The sequence below is a fragment of the Fringilla coelebs genome (genome assembly GCF_963513975.1).
Source record: "Fringilla coelebs genome assembly, chromosome: Z".
NCBI lineage: Eukaryota > Metazoa > Chordata > Aves > Passeriformes > Fringillidae > Fringilla > Fringilla coelebs.
Window position 1 is genome coordinate 54133814 of NC_140031.1, and position 22963 is coordinate 54156776.

At 36.6% G+C, this 22963-nt stretch overlaps 1 protein-coding gene across 2 annotated transcripts in view; it reads right to left on the minus strand.

Annotated features, from left to right (window-relative positions):
• Positions 1–18376, minus strand: part of CEP120 (centrosomal protein 120) — a 37956-nt gene extending 19580 nt beyond the window's left edge. The window contains exons 1-14 of one of the 2 annotated variants that reach the window (XM_084225099.1): positions 18180–18376; positions 16868–17024; positions 15835–15949; positions 14794–14935; positions 12558–12706; positions 11338–11535; positions 9083–9310; positions 8605–8812; positions 7463–7573; positions 6073–6250; positions 4003–4152; positions 3008–3190; positions 493–589; positions 251–403 (exon numbers count right to left, since the gene is read on the minus strand). In XM_084225099.1, coding sequence (XP_084081225.1) covers positions 251–403; positions 493–589; positions 3008–3190; positions 4003–4152; positions 6073–6250; positions 7463–7573; positions 8605–8812; positions 9083–9310; positions 11338–11535; positions 12558–12706; positions 14794–14935; positions 15835–15949; positions 16868–17024; positions 18180–18231 — 2121 coding nt within the window. In that variant the 5' untranslated portion in view covers positions 18232–18376. Of the gene's footprint in view, positions 1–250; positions 404–492; positions 590–3007; positions 3191–4002; positions 4153–6072; positions 6251–7462; positions 7574–8604; positions 8813–9082; positions 9311–11337; positions 11536–12557; positions 12707–14793; positions 14936–15834; positions 15950–16867; positions 17025–18179 lie in introns of those variants that run through there. The other variant, XM_084225100.1, reaches the window with a different exon arrangement.
• Between the last annotated feature and the right edge of the window lie 4587 nt (positions 18377–22963).

Here is a 22963-nt window from a genome sequence, read left to right on the forward strand (position 1 = left end):
TGTGAAGATGGTATTCTGCAGTTCAAACCCAGCACCTTCTTCACTTAAGAATTAACCTGCTTCCTTAAGTAAGAGCATGGAATTTGTGAATGGAGTAGTTTACATCTGAAATTTTAATATTCTGTATGATTAAAATTAAGTTCTTACTTGAAACAGTAAAATATAATATAATTAAGGTTATTCTCTGTACCAATTATTTTAAAACTTCTCTGGCAATGACATAATTTAGGTAATAAAAAAGAGTAAAAACCTGATTTTCAAAAATGTCCTCTTGCATTTCCTTCCACATTTCTAACTCCAGTGCTGCTTTGTATTCCAGAGTTTCTCGAGGTTCTGGATGGTCTTCTGGGGCACAGCAAAGCTGAGTGTGAGGGACATGCCGTTGCTGACCAGCACCTACATCCTGATATAATAAGAGTGGATTTTTCATTGGAACCTCAACTCGTCAAAGACATGTTAAAAGGAAAAAGAAAAGATTTATGTAAAATTTACTTGAGAAGAATCTGACACCATAACTTCTTGCACTTTGACAAGTCCGTAGTCTTCCAAGGTGATGGTGTAGGAAAGCTCTGCTATTCTGCTGCCTGACCTATAAATAGCATTAGAATGTTACTTTAATTAAAACTCTCTAAAGATACAGAAAAAGAATTGTAAAACAACACAAAAAACAGCAAAGCTGAAGTTGCTCTGTGCACGCTCAGAATCTCTAAACAGTTGCCTATGTGAGAGCTCAAACATGCTCTCCTATATATATTGCTAAGTTAGGGCCTAGTTTATGAATCTATGGGAAGCCTTCTGACTTAAACAGATAACTTGTCATTGGAAACCTATTGAACTAACAAATTACTAAAATCAACACATCCCTGCAATAAGGGAATAATCCAAAATTGTACCTAGAGTCCTAAACCTTTCTAATGATGTAACTGTTCATATAAAGGCACTGCAGCTGACTTCAACTTCAGATACTCATTAAATTTCCTTAGCTTTCTTTGTTTAGACTTTAACAGTAGCCTTCTTGTTATCCACAATGTAAGTAACTTAGCATATAATTTCTGGTAAAACATCCTTGGACTACTAAAAACCGTATTTCTGAAAGCTTCAGGATAGGGAACTGGCAACTTTAAATCACAAAGAGGTTAAAATATCTACCTGCCCTTATACAGTGGAACAATACCCACATAGCAGATATTTTATTAAATTAATTTGAAAGTAGTTGTGGTTTCTGCTTAAGAACAGTTTGTTTCGAACTGCTTCATCTCTAATCACAGTCAAATTGTAGCAAAAAAAGCCAGTGTTTTGCACAGAAAGAATTCAAGTGAAGGAACACAGAAGTCATGTAACTGGAAATTATCAAAAGTCTCAAATGAAAGTACACTGAAGTGTAGACCTTGGTCAAAACAAAACCTCTCATTTCAGTAATAATTACTCAGTAAGGCAAATTACACAATCACTTGTCACCTGGAAGCTGCAGAACATATCAAGCAACAAGATGCTGAAGGAGTTAACCACAGCTGTAGTTTTCAGAGAAATTCACTTTCAGCAAATATACATTAGATGACACTAAAATGCTTTTTACAAGGGGTGCAGCCTTCTACACTATACTTCTATTTGGAAAGGAAAAATACCCAATAAATGCTTGTACTTCACTTAAATTGCTGCATTAAATTCTTAAAACTTTCCATTGGCTACTGACTAAAAAAGAAAACAAGATTTGTATTAGTTAACCTCAGAAATCTGAGTAAATGATTAAACAAGTCTGTTGAGCATACCAGTGTAAAAAGCAGGTTACACCAACAAGAGCAAGGATCAGAAGGGGCCAGCACAGCAAAACACAGACCTGATTACATTTTGAGAATGCCATCTAGTGGTTATGTTTTGTGCAAACCCAGGTTTCATTTAACTAACAGTACAAGATGAACCTTAAGGTATAATGAGACCTCAAAGTAACTCTTCACAGAATCAGGCCATGCTGGCTTTCCCAGAGAAGTTGAAGTAAAGCCAGAGGTTAATTTCTTATTAAGTTGGGAGGAGAGGAAACACCAGACACTAACACGAAATTTCCTGTAAGTATAAAATGCCTTTTTTAAAATCCATTGCATTAGCAGTTTAAAACTGACCTCAGTCTTAATAGCAATTATGTTTATTTTTATGCGCATAATCAAATTCCATCATTACACAGAAAAGATGAGGGTCTAGACACTGATTGTGAACACTAATAATCTTCAACAAAGACACAGGACAGAAGTAACTATCAATCAAAAAAAAAAAAAACCCACATGCATATATACATATATATATATATATATATATATATATATATATATATACACATATATACATATATATACATATATATATATACATATATATATATATATATACATATATATATATATACATATATATATATATATATATATATATATATATATATATATATAAAAAACCCCATCGCTGCTCTATGTAAAAAACATTTGTCTTCAGATAGAATATTAGCTAATACTGCTCCTTCTGATGTACACAAGCTGAAACTCCTGTTACTATCCTTAAATAGGAGACATCTCCATTCTCTGGGTGTATCTGCCCTCCTAACTTTCACCAAAGACAGCTGTATCTAAAAGCATGCTATGGACAAACAATGTAAAATATATTATGGAATATCAACCCTTTCTATAATTGAGTAACTTACTTAAGGAAGTGCCTCTAACATTTTTTCAATTGTTTATTTCTTAATCTGTCTGTGAAGTTTAACTTATCCAGGATCATGATTATATAAAGGTTTATTACAATGACTTTGGTAGTAGTGTATACATTGCTCAATATGAAGTGGCAATTTAGCTTTTTATTTCTTGGATGCCTATTCCCCCCTCTGCATACTGCAGTACTCTGCAGCCTGTTTACCTATTCAAAAAGCTATGCAGGAAAAACTGGCAGTTTTTCAGAGAAATACTAAACAAACAACTCTAGAAAACTTGCTATAGAGCTAAGTATTTTTAAAATAGTTTACCCTTGTGCTGCTGTGAAACTGACTATTTCATTACAAGTTTGACGCCAGCATTGTTCACCATTCCCACCCAAGAAGCGGGTTTTTTCTGAAGCCAAAACATTTGAAAGCTGAAGCCTTGCCACTCCTAGAAGTAAATCTTTGGCTGTTTTATCCTTGTGCCACAATTCAACCAGCAGAGGCAATCTGAAACAAAGAAGTGATCTTTGTATCAGGCACCAAAATGAAAGAGGAGGCATTCTTATTCAGAACTCATGTTCTAAAAGTAACTTCTTAAATCAGTGATGGTTACAAAACTCAAAATATGAGTTGGTTTTACTGCCTTTCACTTAGAGGAATGAGACTGACTGACTTTGTATCTTAATCACTTGGTTCAGATTATCATTCATTTCTTCAATTAGGGACTAACGATGTTACAGTGAATGACAGAATGATGCTAACAACTTGATCATCTTCATTTATAAATACTTACAAACGAATTTTAGCCACTGTCATTCAAAATACAGCTCCCCCCTCTGCTACTTTCAAAATACTGCTATTTTGATGGATTTTTTTACATCTTAATGTTTTCTTGAAAGCCGGTAGAACTACTAGTAGAACTGTTTTACAGCCCTCAACACTGAAAACTGTTTTCCAGGTACCTGCTGTATTTTCAAAGATATCATATAGGCATTGCAAATTAAAAAGAAAAGAATTTCATATTTCAAGAAGTACTTTGTCAAAAGTGATGCTATCAAGCTTTACTTTTAAAATTTATGGCAATTGTACTTGTTTCTGTAAGCAACAACACCTAAGTATGCAAAAGAGAAAAATCAAGAACTGTAGAATTCCTGACTTTAAATGATAATAGAGAAACTGGAAGAGTAAGCTATTAAGTATTAATTAGCATTAGCCCTTGAATTATTTAGTAAGTTCTAGCATCGATAATCTTAATGGGACTTGCATTTACAACAAAATCTAGAAAAGCGTAATTAAGATAAAAAATTGTAAATTACTACCTGAAGAATGTATCTTGAAGCTGATGAGGTATAGTTGCAAAGTCAAATGCACAATATGACTTGGGAAGAAAGACTTCCATGTTCTTTCTAACTTCTACAGGTGGACTTGTCATAATAGGTGCTGCACTGCCAAAAAATGGGTAGGAGTACCTAATAAAAACAATAACAAAATAATAATTCGATAAATAGGTAACTTTTTTTGTACCTTCTGCAACAGGAAAACCAGTTTAGACATCATTTTAGTAAAGCATGACCTGCATCAAAGTTTGAGAAATGTATAGTAGTACATTCAACAACAGAACTTAGCTCTCAAATATTCATGTTGTCATTTCCTTCAGGAACAATCCAGCTTCTTTATACTGGCTGTTGCTTTGACAAAAGAAGTTTTAATAACCTGTATGTTCACAACCAGATGAACTCTTATTTTACTAGAACTCTGCAATTATTATATAAACTGAGCAGACAAACAGAAGAAAAATTCATACTTACATGTAGATTGTTACTTGAGAACATCTGTAACTGCACTTACAGTTCAGACTAGACTAACATGCAATCACTAATAACTAGGCATACATATATACACAGTGTCAGAACCATTAGAAAATTTCATAGGCTTTTTCATTTCCACAGTTGAATTGATTGAAAGGCAAGTCAAATCATTTTACCAATATGACTAAGTGTAGCCTGAAACTACTCTACTGGCACATTTCAGTTTATGATAAACTGTAACAAAGGGGAGGTCATGAACCTCTTAAACTTCATTTTGTTCAAACTGATAATGCCAGCTGTCAGTGAAGCTCCTAATAAAATAAAAGCTGTATCAAATGATGCCTCTCTGTATAAAAATTGCATTCTTCATCTTTTGTGAAGAGCTGTTGAAAGAGCTTGTTAGACTGGAATAAAATAATGCTTCCAACCTGCAGCAAATATGCAATTTTTTACCCTGCAATCCAGTTTATGTATCTGGATGTTTCTCCTCTTCAGCTTCCTGCCATGTTCATCACTGACTATAAAAGTTCAAGTGCATAAACCAAAAAAACCTATGTGTTGTTACTGTTCTGAAATAAATTAACTATTGAAATGTTACATAAACGATTTTATGTGGCAAAATTCCATCCACTGTATGTTGCTTTCTGCATACCATTTAGTAAGGTAGCCAATATGGAAAGACATTAATGATGCACTCTATAGTAGCTACATTTTAAAACATTCTAGCTCTATATCTCATCCACATCCTTTCAACCTAGTTCAGACAAAATCTAAACCCCAAGAAGCACCACCACAACTAGACTTCCCAGTAACTAGTTAAAACTACATGAATAGAGCTCTGCCAGAAAAGAGGTAGAGCAAATGGAGAGGCAACTCCCCAGTCAGAAACACTCAGAAATTTGACTGAATCACCATTTGAAGATACATTTCATCACAAACATCAAAAGCACCCTGATGGAAATAAGAAGACAAATTGTAAAAACTATTGTTAATCACTCACTTCAAATACATCATCAATAATTGCTATAATGAAAGTAGAATTTCTTTTTTAAACCATCAAAATCATAAATCATCCCTGTATTTACAAGTCTCTCAGAAATGCATTTAACCACACAGATTCTTTATTAAAACTAGAATGGGTTTCCTTTGGATCCATACACAAACCAGTGATCTGTCTCTTACTGAAGCACCGTAAAGAGTTTTTGGTAGACTGCGGAAAACTACAAAAAAAAAAAAACCAAAAAAAACCTGAAAAAAACCCCAAACAAAAAACCCCAAACCAAAAAAAAAAAAAAAAAAAAAGGCCAAACCAAAGGAAAAAAAATCACTTCATTGATGAACTGGAAATACAGCCAGAAAGATTTAATACCAACCACAGCAAAAGGCAAAGTTTAACACACCATCTTTAATGCTCAGTTTAGAGGTAAACCAGATGAACAGTCTAAAGTATTTAAAGTATTTTGCTACTGAAAATCAGCTACATTTTAAAAGGCATGAAGAAGCAGAGAGGCACCATGTTACCAGCAATCACTCACATTACGAAGGCTTTTATTTTCCAAGAATAACAAAAACAGATTGTACCTTAAAATGCAATTTATTGGAAAACCAACTTCCAGACCACGTATACTTCTTAAGTCTATTGAAAAGCAAAAATGGTGAGAGGCTGCTGGAATGACAATTTTCTGTGCTGACACAGGCTCAGAAGAACTGGACACACCCACAGGGTTAGGCTGAGATATCACTACTGGACCACTATCAGCTGAAAACACAAAAGAGAATTCATGTGCATTTTCTATAACTTGCTCTGCCCAAAGTAACAAAATATATCAAAGATTAGTGTCACATTTTAAATGCAAGTAGATCAGTTGCTTCTCTAAGATTTCTATTCCTTGTAAAATAAATGAATACTGTGAAAAATAACCACTCCTTCTCTAAGTTACTGCTTCCAAAGGAAAAAAAACCACCAAAACCCAATATACTTTAAATCTTCTTACAGGATTGTAATATTTTTCCTTTCTTTATTAATCTTCGAAGCTATGTAAGGTGTAACTCACCTATAAAAGTTTACAGTAAGATCAAAGAAATTAAATTCTTCAGAAAGATGGTGTAAGACTTCAGTTTATGCTAATTTTTCATAGTCAACTTGAGGAATAGAAATTTTTTTTGAAATTTAGGAGTTTTAAAAACTAACTTACTTCATTAGGGAAATTACAAAGACAATCAGATTGATTAACAGGTCAATTGTGCTCATGTAAGGCAGCATCATCCTCGGCCTCAAGTTGAGGTTTAGCCATTGAAGCAAACTAAAATGTGCAAAGCACATCTGCTTCTGTCACAGAATCCATGTACTTTGACATCCATTTTATAATTTAGAAAGGAGAAGCAACAATGAGTGCCTGCCCAATTGCATCCAGCCTTCTCATATCCTTACAATGAGACCCAATACTGCCTTCAGAGAGTAAAACATCAAATTACAAGTCCCACAGACAGGTCTCCGAAAGGTGTTCTTGAAAAATGTTCAAGACATTTTGTTTAAGTCTTTAAGGGCTATTTGGGCTACCAAGCCCCTACAAAAAGAGTGAATGAAAGTATCAGATAAGAACTCAACGGCCTTTGGCAAGTGCTACTTGTTCTTATACTTCCTTCATAATTATTTAAACCATTTCCACTTTGGTAATTTTTAAAGAAATACATCATTACTAGCATTGACTCTATTCCTAAGTGTTTTGCTTGCATTAATACTAATATTACAAGAAAGAAAAATGCTGTAAAACTTCAACATCAGCTAGTTAACACAATGTATGAATGAAACAATTTTAAGTGTTTCAGGTAGAATGTCAGTAGACTACTTGGTGCAAAGAATTGGCTGAATGGAATTTAAAAGTCATACAGCTTACTGTTAAAATTCATATAAGTTGGCACTATAATCAAATTTCATTTAATGTACTAAATTCAATAAATTTTGCCTTACTGGGATTTTGCAGATCTGTCAGAGGCGACTTTGCTCTGGTCTGTGATTTCAAAGCTGGAAGCTGTTCAAAACACTGTTTGCTAACCTCTTGAGGGCAGCCAGCCACCAGCCCTGAAAGACAAATGTGAAATGACATGTTTTACATCTTAGCAAAACAGAATTATAAAATTACTATTAATAAAAAAAGCACAATCCTGGATTTCCTAACCAGAGATTCAAACCAGCTGCTGGGTTCACAATACTTTCTTTTTACATTCCATATAAAGGACTTAATCCTCGCATAGATAAGATTAAAAGAAAATTTGTCTGAATTAGCAGACAAATCCTGAGAGCCAATTCTAGGACACGGAATTTCCTCTACAGAACTATCTTTAGGACACAGATCAAAAGACCAGCAATACAAATATCACTAGAAAAACAATAATTCCACTTTATTTATAAACCATCTCTTAAGAAGATTCACGTTCAATAACATTTAGCAAAACAACAATTTTGAGATTTATTCGGTTATCATGGTATTTCTTATCTGTTCCTCTTCTACTTTTCTACTCCCCAGTTCTCAAATCAGAAACAAGTCTTCCTAGGGCTTGGGCTACCAAGTCCAAACAAAAGGATCATGAAAAAACAGACAAAACAACCCAGCTGCTTGGTTTTGTTCAGGAATCTGTACTATATGAACATTTGTCTTCACAAATTATAAACCACATAGTAAATTCCTTGGAAAACTCAAAAATCCCACATTATCCCTGCTTCTCTATTGAATAAGTTAACACTAGACCACTTCATCTCACTGAGCAAGTCAGTTTCTTAATAGGCATTGCACTAAACCTTCTCATTCACAACTCCAGAAAAATCCAAGAAACTTTTGTTATGAGTTTTCAAACTTAGGACCATCCACATCGCTTGTAATCTACACCCCCCCAAATCTCTAATCTGGATCTTGCAAATGTACTTAACAATGTTCATGTTCAAATCACAACATTTATCCCCCTTCTGTTACTTGTTTATGCAAATGATTCTGACTTGCCTGAAATTTATCACCAGATAGAAGTGAGTACTATTTCATGAATATATCAGAAAGGAATAGTACATGCTCCAAGACCATATTTAGCAACTGGGCAAAGAAGTTATATACCACATACCCCTTTTCCTTGGTTTTGTGCCTTTTTCGAACTTAAGACTTTCCACTTCACTCTCTGTTGCTACATCTTCTTTTGAAGAACACTGGTCAGCTTGAGATGGGACACTTTGGGATCTCTGCTGCTGGCTCTCCGTTTTTCCATTAACAGGTGAAAGAACTTTCTCCTGTGGCTGTTTGGGTTCAGTTGCACCATTTAAGGGAATCAAAGGCTGAATGAAATGATAGTTTTCTTAGCTTGTATTGAAAAATTCTGTCTATGACATTTAATAGTATGAGATTGTTTTTCAGACACAGAAAAATGCCAGTGAAAGGATTATTCATATAAAGCAATTGATTCTTTCAGGTTTTTTGTTGTTGGTTTTGTTTTGTTTTTTTTTTTTTGTTTTTTACACAAAACCCAGTCAAATATGATTAAGAAACACCAATAATTTTTTGGCATGAAATTGTGTCTAAACCAATAATGAACAGGTAAGACATACCTGGGTAGTCAAGTTCTCCCTCTGAAGAACTACAGATACCCCAACAGTAGGAGCCAGATCCAGAGGCAGTTGTGGCAGTTTCTGTTTAGCTCTATTTGGTGGAACAAGAACAAATGGTCCTTCTATTGCCACAGGGTGCTCGTCAATCTCCACATTTCCTTTCTTCAGCAGTCCCGACAGGGGAACTTCAGTGCTCCCAAGAGAGTGGTCCCCACAGCAAAGATGGATCTGCACACACACAAAAGTGTTAGAAAGTAACTGGTATGTGTGATTTACACTGGAACCGTCTGCGCACCCTCCACTACAGGTAGCATAAATACAAGTTACCATCCCTAGCCTAGTCCCTCCATGCTGAGAATAAGAGCAGCTATGAAATATCAGTTTTGAGGAATTTGTTCACTGACAGAGCAGCAGCAATCGCTGCACTGCCCTTCTGAGGTCCTGTCATATCCTTTCTTTGATAGGATAAATTCAGTACTCTGTGGCTTCTAAACACTGCACAGATCCTTGCCCTCCATGCATAGGCATATAAAATGCACGACTGCAAAGTAATGAAAAAGGTTACTTGAAGGCTTTGGGCATATATTCAGACACCACTTAACTGGAAAGGATTTTTGGAATTAAGTAACTGTGGCTTTAATTCCTGGTAAACATAATAATTTGAAAACTTGACTCAACTGTTTATTCCTTGCACAGCTATACATACAAGTGAAGGATGGATCTTAAAAAAACCAACACACACTAAGGTAATCTATTTTCCTCAAAGATACTCTTTGAAACTCAAATACTAATTTGCTTTTTCCCAAATAAGAGTAGCTTCAGTTTTGATTTAGCAGATCAGAACATTGTATTCCCATCCTTAATATTTATTGCACTTAAGGAAAACTGTCATGCTGAAAGGTGTGAGCTGCCAGTATACATATCTAGGTGCACATATATATAAATACATAGTACATACATATACATACAGTCATACAATACATATATACACACACTCTAGTCTGGCAACTAGCGCCTTTTACAACCAAAGTCTTCATTTTTGGAAATATATGGTAAAATTAAGACTCAGAACACAGTGCTCTGATCCTATATCCTAAGACTTAAGATGCTGAGTGAGAACTCAAAACTGTAAATCAAAATGTGGGTCTGACCACACAACAACTTTTGTTCAAAAAATTGTTCTTTACACATGATGCAAACATGCATAATTCCCCACATATGTATCATATATGTTTTAAGACTGTTTTAGAGTAACAATAAATTCCAAACACACCAGTGCACGTGTTGCTCCAAAAATATTTAAACTCAAGGCAAAAAAATAAAAAATTTGAAACAATAAAAGATTTAAACAAAAGCATTCTTAAACCACCCTGAATAAAAACCCTAGAATGGTTTGTATAAACTTAAAGAAAAATAACTTCAAAAGCATCCAGATTCACAAATTACTTTGTATAACTAATACTGTCTTATTTACCAGCTACATTAACAGAAACCCTACACCATCCTCACTCAACAAAGCAGACTCTTGTTTTGTAATTTTGTAATTAGTTCGAGACACACAGATTGCCATAAATACTCCAAGTACTACCTGATGTTTAGAATCATAGGTTCACTTAGTTCAGAAAAGATCCTAAAGTCTGCTGAGTCCAGCTGTTAACCTAACAGTGCCAACTCACCACAGTCCTCCATTTAAAGGCAAGGCTAAAAAAGACAAGCAATATCCCATAACAGCCCAAATATGTCTGTAGTGTGTTTAGAAACGGCATTTGGCTACAGAGCAGGTAAAAAAGACAGACTTCCCTTATCATTCACAAAGAGTGCTGAGGACAGTGATTTTAGAACTTAGGCAAGAGTGACCTGAGCAGCTGGTATGGGATTACCATGGGTAGCACTAAGCAGGACTCTGGGTTGCAGATGGTCTGAGTGCAGAGCAGGCCCCAAAGCTCACAGCTCTTCAGAAAACCACATTAGCTCTTTGGGAAGATCATATTTCAGCAACAGCTTTTATCATGACATGTAAACCAGCTTGCTGTAACAGTAACTAATTAAAAATACAGTACTCCACCTGAGCTAAGAAACTTGCTGCTATGGTTTCCCCCATATCAGCAAGACAATCAACTTATATTTGAGCCAAAATACTATAATACCATCTTAGTTTTGGAAACAGAAATGCTTCACAGATACAACCTGAGGCATACTCTATTTCTTTAATTTTAATTATTTATTTTCATTCACATTTGAAATTAACAGCTTACCTGCAATTTTGACTGTGCACAAAGATAAACTTGAAGAACATCTACTGTACTACGTATTCGAACTGAAGCTCTTTCTGGCTCGAAGTTTGGATGAATTAAATCAGTGAAAGGTTCATTTGTGACATCATTTCCCAGCAACGAATAGTAGAAAAAAAACTCAGGCTGTCGATCAGGGAGCTTCATAGTACTAGGAACTAACTGAAAGAGATGCAGAAGAGAATTATGCATCTCTTTCCTTGATGCAGAGTTACAGTAATTCTGAAGCACTAGTTTGGAAATTAGAACTAAAAGAGTGACCAGCTGACCTAAAGCATAGCTTGCACTCCATATATAACTTATTATATTAATACTCAAATTAAAAATGTTTTACTTTTTTAAGTAAAAAAAGAACAAGACTTGTCAACACCAAGGGCTGTAACTGACATGTATTTACTAACACCAAACACTCAGAAATAAGCTCAGCCTTCATAAAATATTTCCAGTTATTAAATAATGCAGATTACATACTGTTATATAATTTATGTGATTAAATTAAAGACTGAAACAGACAAACAGCTACTTCATTCTGTAGGCAACTGTGAGTTCAATGCCCAAAGAGGCACAAGCCACAAGCATGAGCACAGTAAATTTTGCTTCTCAAGGTCCTACAATTCTGACATGGAAAAGTATTTTCCCTGGAAAAAAAAGAAACATGACTGAAGAGAGTTTATCACACACCATGAGTTCTAGACCAATTAAAACAATGTTGTCAGTACAGCATAAACACAGCAGCTAAGGTCTAAAGCTGAAACAACCATTAGCATGCCACTTCATCCAAGCTAGTTAAGTCCTTCCCTCAGGCAATATATGAGCTCTATCTTACATACTTGAAAAGCATTTCACCTTGTTTGAATTCCAGTGCATGGGCACCACACTGAAGACTGGTATTATTCATACAAAAACTTCTTACACTATATTGCAGTAGAGAGGTATGCATTTCATAAGAATGCATAATTTGAAGTAAATACAGCTTTAGTACTTCAAAAGAATTATATTTCATCTGCAGTCTGAGATGTTAAGGACTTCATAAAGATTTAAAACAAATATAAATTCACTTTGGTACAAGGTTACTTATTGAAATTAACTCGAAAAAACATTAAAAAAACTAATTAGAAACAAGGAATGTCATACCCAATGTGGGATAACACTTCTTAAAAACTACACATAGCAAGAAAACAGACCTGTTCCAACTGTGTGGCAAATGCAATGGTTACAGACAAGACAAAGTGATCTCTGCAATACTCTGCTGGTCCAATTTGATGATAGCCCTCTTCTTCATTCAAGACTGGCACAATACTATTAGGGTCCAGTCCACGAAGAAGAGTTAGTACTAAGAGAGAAGAAATAAACATAAGTAACTAGTGGTCTTTGTAATTGCTGCAGCAATCTGATACATAACTGCAATTTTATTTTTAAGCATTACACATGGAAATTACATGTGGAAAGAAAAATTACAAATAAAGATCTTGATGCCTATTACCAAAGTTTTGCAAAACACAAAGAAGACCCTCAGTACACTTTGAAACCGCTACAAAAAAATCTGAAATTAACTTTTATTCACAACTGTTACATTGAACCATGCTAAACAGAATTCTAGTTCCTATTTCTATTATGTGTTACAATGAGAAAGATTACAGTGACCAGGAAGTTTATTTCACTAGGCTAGAGTATACCATGCTATTTCTTTACTTTGCTCATTAAAGGAAATGCAGGACAGTAACCGCATATGAGGTAACTGGGATCTATTGGAAGAAGTATCCTGTGCCATTCCACAGATCTTTAGAATGCTTCATTTAAAGATTTTTTCATCTGGAGTCTTCAGTGCATAAAACTCTGTATTCTGTTTGCTAGTTTTTGTTCTATGGTGCCAGCAATTCAACATATTCAGCCCTCAGGTTACACCAAATAGAAATAGTGACACAGCATTTTGTGAACAAAAAAGCTCTGTTTCAAGTACTGGAAGCCTTAGACAACTTAAGTCAGTTAAAAAAAAATAGCGCATGAATACTAAATGGAAAAGTTTCTGACTGGACTAGAACTGGGTAATACAGCTTTGTCATACCCAATGCCTGGAACATTAGCTTTACAACTGTGAAAACCTAGAAGTTTGTTTTTCTGCATCACAAATATGATACTGACTAAATTCAACATGATGAAAAAAAGGAAAAAGCTGGCAAACTTGTTTGTAGCAAGAAAAACACGAAATGGGAAACAGTGCTGAGTAAAGGCAAAAAGGTATTCTTTTAAATTTTTGTGAGTGTCATGAGGGATAGGAGAACTTTCAAGCACAAAGACCACATGGGAAGTGAAGACAAAGGAATAATTTAAGAGTAGTTCTTTGCCTCCTTTACAGATGTTACAATATGGAAAGTTCCCTGTGTTTTGCTGTAAACCTGAAAGAATGGAGTAAGCTATCTTACACTGAAACTTAAATCTTGTCTTAACCACTCTTGAAATGTAGCCAAGTCAGTGAAGTCCGGGCCAGAAGCTTATAAAACATTTACTGACACTGACCACTCTACTTCTACAAAACTACACCCACAGATCATCAGCAGACAGATGACAAATTTAGAATTAGGGAAAATGTACCTTCAAGGCAAGAACACAAGTATTGTAAGGTATGCCAGAGAAAATCTACTAATTGTACCAAAAGGCTCATTTTTCAAAAGTTAAATAGATAGGCATTTGGGTGAGAGATCAGGGCAAGACGGAAACATGTTTTTGTTTTGGGACTCTTTAAATCAAGTTTCTAAGACTTTGTCTGTTTTTTTTTTTTTTTAAACAGCTACTAACTTGCATTAAAAAAGACGAAACAAAAACACACAGATGAAAAAATTACTTGAAGGCACAGCACAGAAAGGCACCTACTAGTGTTAACATTTGAGGTCCAATAGATTTTTGACACATTTCACTGATTTCCTTAGAGAAAAATAAACAAGAGAATTCAGAATTGGATTGAGTCCCAACAGTAAGAAGATGTTACTACAAAAAAACCTTAACAATAGTACATAATCTAAGTATGTAAAGATTAGAAGAGCCCACCAAAAAAGAAGAAAGTCTACCTAGCAAATGAGACATTTTACTACTTTAGAGTTCCAAGCCAATACTACTGAAACTTTACCTTCCATAAAGATAAAGCTCCTTTCCTATTTCTTTTGTAACTTTCCAAAGCCCATTATTATTCTCATTTTAAATACCAGCTGGTTTGCAACTTGTCCCCCTAAAAGTCACACAATTATCACAGTAAAGAATCCTTGAAAAACTTACTACCACATTAATCAGCTGCAAAGGATGTTACTGGAACTGCTGTGAAATTAAAATTCTCTTGAGATTCAAAACAACACATTTGCAACAAGTGATACGTCATCTGGCACAGGAAGATTTTTAATTCCAAGTGAGCAACGTCATGTTACTTACCCTTCCCTTCTCTAGGAGGTGCCTCCTTTGCTTTAAAATCATCAACCAGTGCTTTTGAATCTGTCTCCAATGCAACACCAATTTGGATTTCAGGTTTAAACTTAGGGTACTTGTTACTAAGCAAAGGATACCATTTAGGTGCCTACAGAGTAAAAAAACAAAAATTAGACCCAAAAGAGTTTAAATACAACAGAAAAAAAATATTATAATACTATTACAGAAAACTCAGTCTTAATCAGCACTTCTACTTTATCATCTACAGAAATACACTTTGGTTTTTATTTCTAAAAATTTGGTCAATTTAGTACACTATTGTACTAAAATATACTATAGACTGGTTACTGGATGACTACCTGAATATATTTGATTTTTTCCACTGGCTTGTACAGTGCAAAGGTTAGACAGAGAAATATACCATAAATCTTTATTTGGAAAATCTTCAAGTCCTCAACTGCACAGTAAATCATATGCACTGAAAATGGTCTAGAGGAATGATTCCAAAATAGGACACCAGGCTCCTCATATGACCCATATTAAAGCTATATTTTGATCAAGCTTGATACAAGGGAGTTGGCTAATGAAATTTATAAAAACAATTGTATTGTGCTTACTCTATGCTGTATTAAAGGGTTGGAAACAATCAGCTAACACATCATTTTCCATGGCGGCCCACTATAAAAAAACAACTTAAGACTTGATTTGATAATGGAGATTCAATTCCATTGCTCCATTTCTATCGATTAGATAAAATTTTCCAGTTGATTAAATAATGATATTGTGTAGATTAATTGGTTGCTAGTGATCCTATTATTCAATTCAGAAGTAAACAAGACTAGTACCAACAGTATTTTTTCATTTGTGCATATTTTCAGAGTCAAGATGTCTCTTCTCTTAAGAAAAGCCACAAAATCCCCCTTATATGATCAGTCATACTCCAAAATGAGACTCAAAAGTTTAGTCTGTGCTTTAATTCAAATTATATTATCTGTAACAGCATTGTTGTCAAAACTATTTTTTAAATCTTTATATCCCATAATGTACCTGTTTCTTTTCTGGTGCAGCCCTTAGATCCAGTACAATATAGCCTATATTCTCTTTAGCTGAAGATAAAGGATCCAGTGCAAAACATTGGAGTTTGATAGGTGTACGCTGCAGTCTGAAAAAGTAACTCAGTTGCAATATTAAATATAAAATGTATCTCTGCAATTAGTTCTTAAAGACAGTGCGTAAGTTTCCAGCAAGCCAATGATACAAAACTCATTATATAACCAGATTCATTAGGTCAGAAACTGAACTTACATTGAACATCAAATCATCACTAAGTGAGAGAATGAACAAGTGGTTTAATTTTTTAAGAAGAGTGCGTTGGTGCCTCAGTCTCAAGTGTTATTAAAAAGACATTAGCAACAAATAAATACATCACTCACATAAAAGAAAAAGATACAGAGCCTCACACAAAATTTGAATTTCACTTGGAAGGGCATCTTAAAAATCGGACTTGTGGACAAGATTTTTGGGTAAAGCACCTGACTACTGCAAGGCACAAACGAGACATCTAGCACATTGCAAATGTAGGCATCTTTCTCTGTCAAATAAAAATGATACAGATTTCTATAACTTCTTTGATTATATGGTCATAACATTACAACAACTAAGTTGTAAGACTTGTGAAATGAAATAACTATTATGAAAACATTCAATTTCTCAGCTTATCTCTTTGAAATTTTCAAAAACTATTTACACAGGCTTTTCAGACTTGAAATTAAGTAAATTTTGTGCCGCAGTATACATAAGGAAGCTTGACTGCAATGTTTGGATTACGGAATTATTAGTTTGCTCTAAGTGCCTGTGGGGTGTTTTTCAGTAGTGTGGAAATATACCCTTTAGAATTTTTAAACACCACTTCACTTCCCACACATTACCTTTTTTGTACGTTAGAACATTTTTCTACAACATTATTGTAGATAAAAGAAAGTTTCTAAAAAACAATTCAGATGATAGTAAACCAAAAACTATACTTCACTAACTGTAAAGACAAGTTATCTGCAAATTAGACTTCACTTTTTAACATTACCTGTGCTGATGAAGTGCTTTCCTATCAAGTTCCCAGGCCAATTCTGTCGCAAATTCTGGCTGATCAGTATGCTCCACAGGGTCAGTAGACAACTGTTCACCATCTAACTTGGCTTCAACTATTAGCATGTGCTTGGGTCGTTTTGGGAAACAGCGCCCTGTGAAAGAGTGGCATTGCATGTGCCATCACTAAAAGAGATGCAAGAGCTCAGACTGATGCCATAAATCAGATACCCAAGGCCATAAAAGCAATTAATTTCCCATGTCACCTTCCCTGCTTTGATCTTTAGAGAAAAAGAGTTTGTGCTATGCAGAAATATGAAAGAATGTAACATGAAACAGACTATTTGTGAAGAAACAGGAAATTAAGTAACAAAGCAAAGTAGCAAGCAATTAGAATTATTTGAGAAACCTATGGTTGGCAATAGGTAAGGGAGTAGGCGTGAGAAAAAGAGTGAATGTTTTACTTCAAGTGAAAATGTTATAACTGTCTGACATCCAAACAGAAAAACACAATCTTATAAAAGCAGTGAATGGTGTTTCATACTGCCACTTGCTGAAAAAATAAATTGTTACCAGATTAAGAGAGTACCTAAAACTGTAGAGGATTAGTCCTGCGCTCAGGATCATGCAATATTCTGATTTGAAATGACAAAAGGAAGTAAAAGCTTAATTATATCACAGTGTAGGGAGACAATACTACAAGCATATCAGAAGACAGGATCTTATTTGTGAGCTCCTCTGGCAAACTACATAAATGGACAGGGAGGTAATAGGATTTACTTGACAAAGAGGAAGCATTCAGCCAAAACAACACTAACCCCCACTAATCTCCAAAGCAGCCCAAAAGAGAAAAAGACATCCTAACAACTCAGGTACACACACACACACTCTAATTAGGCAGAAACTAAAACCTGTGGAAATGCAAGATGGCAAACTAGATATACGTTTGAGTCAACACTTAAGGCTAATTACAACGAAGGGATAGAAATACCAGAATAACACTTTAAAAACAAAACACAACAAAACCAAACCAACAAAACCCAAATCCTCAGGGAACGACTGTTACTTTTCTCATTCACTTAAACCAATACATTGCGCGAATACCTCCAAAACCTAATAGACGGTAGGCAACCCTGGCCTTAAGATACGTACGTCCAAAGCTTTATTAATAACATCGGGCTACTCAACGCTGCTCAGCTTACCCCGCTCACGCCACCAGATAAAATATCTCGGAGGCGGGACCAGCCCTCATCTTCCTCTGGGGACAGAGGGACGCGGAACAACCGGGAGGCCACGACCCTCCCACCCACCTTCCAGCACGGAGACGACGATCAGCAGCCGATCAGCGGCTCTGGAGACCATCGCCCCGCTCCGCCCGGGCCGGGCCGGGAAGCGCGACTACTCCCACGGCGGAGCGGAGAAAACCGGGAGCTCTCGGGCCACTCTCAGGCCCGCCTTGCCGCCACCCGCCACCCTTTTGCCGCCGCGGAGCCTTTAAACAGCAACCGCCGCCGCTTCCGCCCGGCAACGCCGGCCCCGCCGCTTCCGCCGCCGGCTCCGCCCCGCCCCGGCACCCGGCACCGCCCCTCCCGGCTCCCGGCACCGCCCCGGCACCGCCCCGACACCGCCCGTCCCGGCTCCCGGAACCGCCCCTCTCGGCTCCCGACACCGCCCCGGCACCGCCCCTCCCGGCTCCCGGCACCGCCCCGCCCGGCTCCCGGCACCGCCCCTCTCGGCTCCCGGCACCGCCCCTCTCGGCTCCCGACACCGTCCCGGCACCGCCCCGGCACCGCCCCGGCACCTCCCCTCCCGGGCCCCGGCACCGCCCCGCACCTCCCCTCCCGGGTCCCGGCACCGCTACATGGCCTGACCGTGGGAGGGTGAGCGGCAGTGCCGTGGTGCGGAATGTCGGCCGGCGGCGTGGAACCGTAGTCGAAAACCTCACAAATAAAGGTATAAAAAGGTTTTTCACAAGCACTCTGCATTGCCAGTGGAGGAATGTCAGCTGCTTCGAAGAAGTGCTTTCTGTTAAAGCGGGGAAGTTTCTTGACTTTTTTTTTCTCCCGCCACTGTGATGAGCGTCAGAGCAGAAGAATTTGAATCCAGTCGTAGTGAAATGCAGTTTTGTTCTCCTTAGGTAATTATTTTGAGTATTGTCTTCCATAGGAAGTAATAATCAGGTAAGCAATAATATCATGAAATAGTGTGACCCTGCACTTGGCATCCCAAGTTAAACACATATGTCTTGACTGAGGCAAAACGCCCCATTTTAACGTTTACACTATTTTTTTAGTAGCTGGCCTTGCAAACTTTTTGTGTAGACATGAAATCCTTGAGTTTTAGTAACACATGTACTTTGTAAAGTTGCTGAGTCATTATTTGCAAATACCAGGAGAGGGAGAACCTGTTTTCCTTCCGTGAGAATTTTATTCTAGTTTTGAAACACTTCTCAAAAAGACACTTTCTTATATCTGAGTTGAATCTGCCCAAGTTAAATTCTGGCTGCTCCTTTCTGTTGTGACATCTTCAGGTGTCTAACACTGCATGTGAGACAGGAACTCTCCATCTCTATACACTGAGTTCTTACATTTTTATTGCTGTCGCCTACAAAACCAGTTTGTAGGTACTTTTTATAGATACTTCTTACACAAAACCCGGGGGCAGACCTCTGAAAAGTGAGTGATTTTGGCTAGTGAGGGAATGTGATCCCAGACGATAACAAAAATATACAGTTTACCTGTGCAGCTTTTTTATTCAAAAATTGATTTCTCTTGGTGCAATTGATGAAAATAATATTCTTGTGAATCGGTGTTGAATAAGCAATCACTTCTTCTTGTAATTGTACATGGGTTTGCTTTTTGCCTTACTTAGCAAGTTGAACTGGTTCAACAGACGGTCAGAAAAATGCCAGAGCAAGTACAAAAGACTGAGAGCGTGTGACTAACAATGCTGGTTTATGGGTATTTATGTCTGCACATGGTAAAGCATCTCTTCTTTTGTTAACAGCAAGCCTTTAAATCAGGTCACCTAACTCATGGAACTTTATCTTTGACATTCTCTCCTGGCGCTAACTTGACTTTTATTTTCATGTTACAGGTATGAACTGTGCCAAGAGCCTCCTTACTATAAACTTTTCAGTAAAGACTACTTTTTTTTTTAATAAAATAAAAGGAGGAGATAGAAGGAGAGAAGAAAGACATTAAAAAGACTGGGACCTTCCTGCTATTATCATCTACGTTTACTTTGCAGTACACTGAGTCTTTCTCTATTCATCCAAGAACCACTAAAGATTGTTTACTTATTATGCCGTCTTGGTCTTGCTAACTTGTATCTCACCTTGTGCATTTGCCTGGCGAGGTGTCAGGCGCAGGATGTGCCCTATGCGAGAACACTGGCAGTGAGCACACCTGTGGGAGGTGTGCCCAGGCAGAGGAACACCTCCGCTTAGTGACAGAACTGTGGGGGGAGGTGAGCAGTGTCAGAGAGTCTGAGTGAGAGACAGACTACTTGAAAAACCCCCTACCTTCCCAGGGACAAATCTGTCAGGCAGACAGGAGGCATGATACAGAGGATTCCTTATCCTATCTTTAATCTGCAGAACATCATGACTTAAGAGATAGGGGGGAAATGGTGACAATTTTCTGCCTTGCACAGTGGCGCATCCCCTTCATTACTACCCCACCCTCCCAGTGCCCTGGTATATAACAGGTACAAGGCTCTGCAATTGCAGCTGAACAGCAACGAGAAGGATTGTTCATCTAGGTCAGAGATGCCACTGAGGTTAAGTCAGCTTAAGTCACTCCCTGTGTCAAGACTGCTTCCATACAGAAAAATAAAATAAAAAAAAAGATGTGTCATTGTCATAGTGACTTTCATCTGAGGAACAAAAAAATCAATATGCAGACTGGATCCAGTCCTTGAAGAAAGTCTGCTGCCCCTCAAAGCCTGTGTTAAAGACATTAGAAAGAAACTTTCTACTCTGGTACAGCCCTCATATTAACAAATATTAATACTTTTTCAAGCAGGCTGTGATGAAATTGCAATAAGAAGTCTAGGGGTAATCAAAAAGGGAATTCAGCATCTTGAGACTAACTGGTTAAGGGATAAGGAGTGCATGTAAAATTCTCCTCTATTGTTCCCGTTGCATGGAATGATGAAGGAAGAAACAGGAAGCAGATCAAGAGAATAACAGATCAGTATCTGAATCTGAGACTGATCAGACTGGTCCCTGGCAAAATTTTGTGGGTTTTGATCATCATGGTGCTCCCAGGCTTATTTCTAGTGAGCCTGTTTTTATCCCTTTTCCTCTTCATATCTAGTTTAAAACTCCTTTAATGAGGTCTGTTAACTCCTGAGTGAAGATCCTTTTCTCACTTTAAGACCGGTGCACCCCATTTGTCAGCAGCAGGCCTGATCAAAAATATTCAAGGGTAGTATGCAAGTGGACACTAGCAGATTTCAGTTGGCCCTGCACTAATTTGTGCAGCAGAGATGGGTTTTGAAGTGTTAGAAACCATGGAAGCACCTGAGAACAGTCACATAGGAAGTTGCACAGTCCCCGAAAAAGGTGGCAGGATTGATAGCCCGACTAAAATGGATCTAGGCCAACAGAAAATATTGTGAATCCCAAATACTACAGTGTAAGCAATCATGGAGAAACAGTGGGATAACTTTCGCTTCTGGAATGCTGCAACAAGTGGCTATATTCAGAATCTGCAGAGAAAGACAGCTCTCTTTAGGAAGTGGAGGGGTTAGGGAGTGTTTTGACTATCATCTAGAGCTTAGTGATGAAAGAGTAAAACGTGTTTTATTGAAATTCATTTTGCTCTTTTCTAAATGCATTTATTGACTCCCAACTAAGGAAAACTCTGAACTAAGGAAAACTCCAAACAGTAGGGACAACCTAATGACTCTCACAGTTCAATAACTGTACCAGACTTGGAAAGCCATCAAAATGAAAGAATATAAAGACAATGTTGGTATGAAAAAGATTTTGTATATTATTTCTATACAGCACACTTCTTTCTAATAATTTGTGAGACTGTTTTAATCTATCTGAAATTATATAGACTTAAAAACCCCCAAGATACAACTGTAAAAACACCTAATCCACTGAGAACATGTCATAAAATGGCCTGTTTCAACTACAGACGGTTCCTCTTACATTATATTAATGTATTTGTCCATTTTCTTACTTTGATCTTTTAATTCGCCTTCAACAAATTAATATTATTAGGCTTGTCTTTTAGCAACAGATTTAGAACTGTAGCATTTAAAGTATTCCTTTGTCAATCTGTACTCAAATTTCTGTGATGAAGATAGACACTGTCCAGTATCTCTTGCTTTACTACTATCTTCACCTATCCTGCATGTCTAAGGAAACAACATAATTAAATTTAGGTGAATACACATTATAAGTTAGCTCATAAGATCAAATCAAGTAGTGAATGAATGCTAGGTACAATATTTAAGTTAGCATTGGTTACACATTTTTTTTTCATAAAGACAATGGTTAAACTAATTATTGATTTAATAATTTATGAGTGCAATTATTAAATGCTTTAATCAACACTTTTTATCTCCTTGTTTAGAGCCTATTAAGTTTTAACAGTTCTTAATTAGTAAATTATTTTTCTTGGCATTATTTTTTTTTTCAATCACAGGTTCACTTCCTATGGACATGACATGTCAAATTTTTCCCCATGTCTTTTCTTCTACCTCATTTTACAAAGTTTACAAAGTTATTCATTCTGCCTTCTTTACTTCATTCTCTTAAATAAAAAATTTTAAAACATGTTTCTATTGACATTGAAAGATTTTTACTTGATGCATTTCTAATTGGCTTAGGATCATTTACTTAGTTCTTATTTAACCTGTCTTGGAACTTCTTTTACACTTGATAATTGTTCATGCAGAAAGAATAATAAATAGCTGTACCCCTTTGCAGAGGGGATTTAAATTCCGCATGTAAGCGGAATATGTGTTCTAAAAACAGTCTTCTTATAGTTGTTTGGTTATACTTTGGAATACTTTGGACATATCCTTAAGTGTTCCATTGTTTTTTATCGTAAAATAGCCTCAGTATGAGCACAAT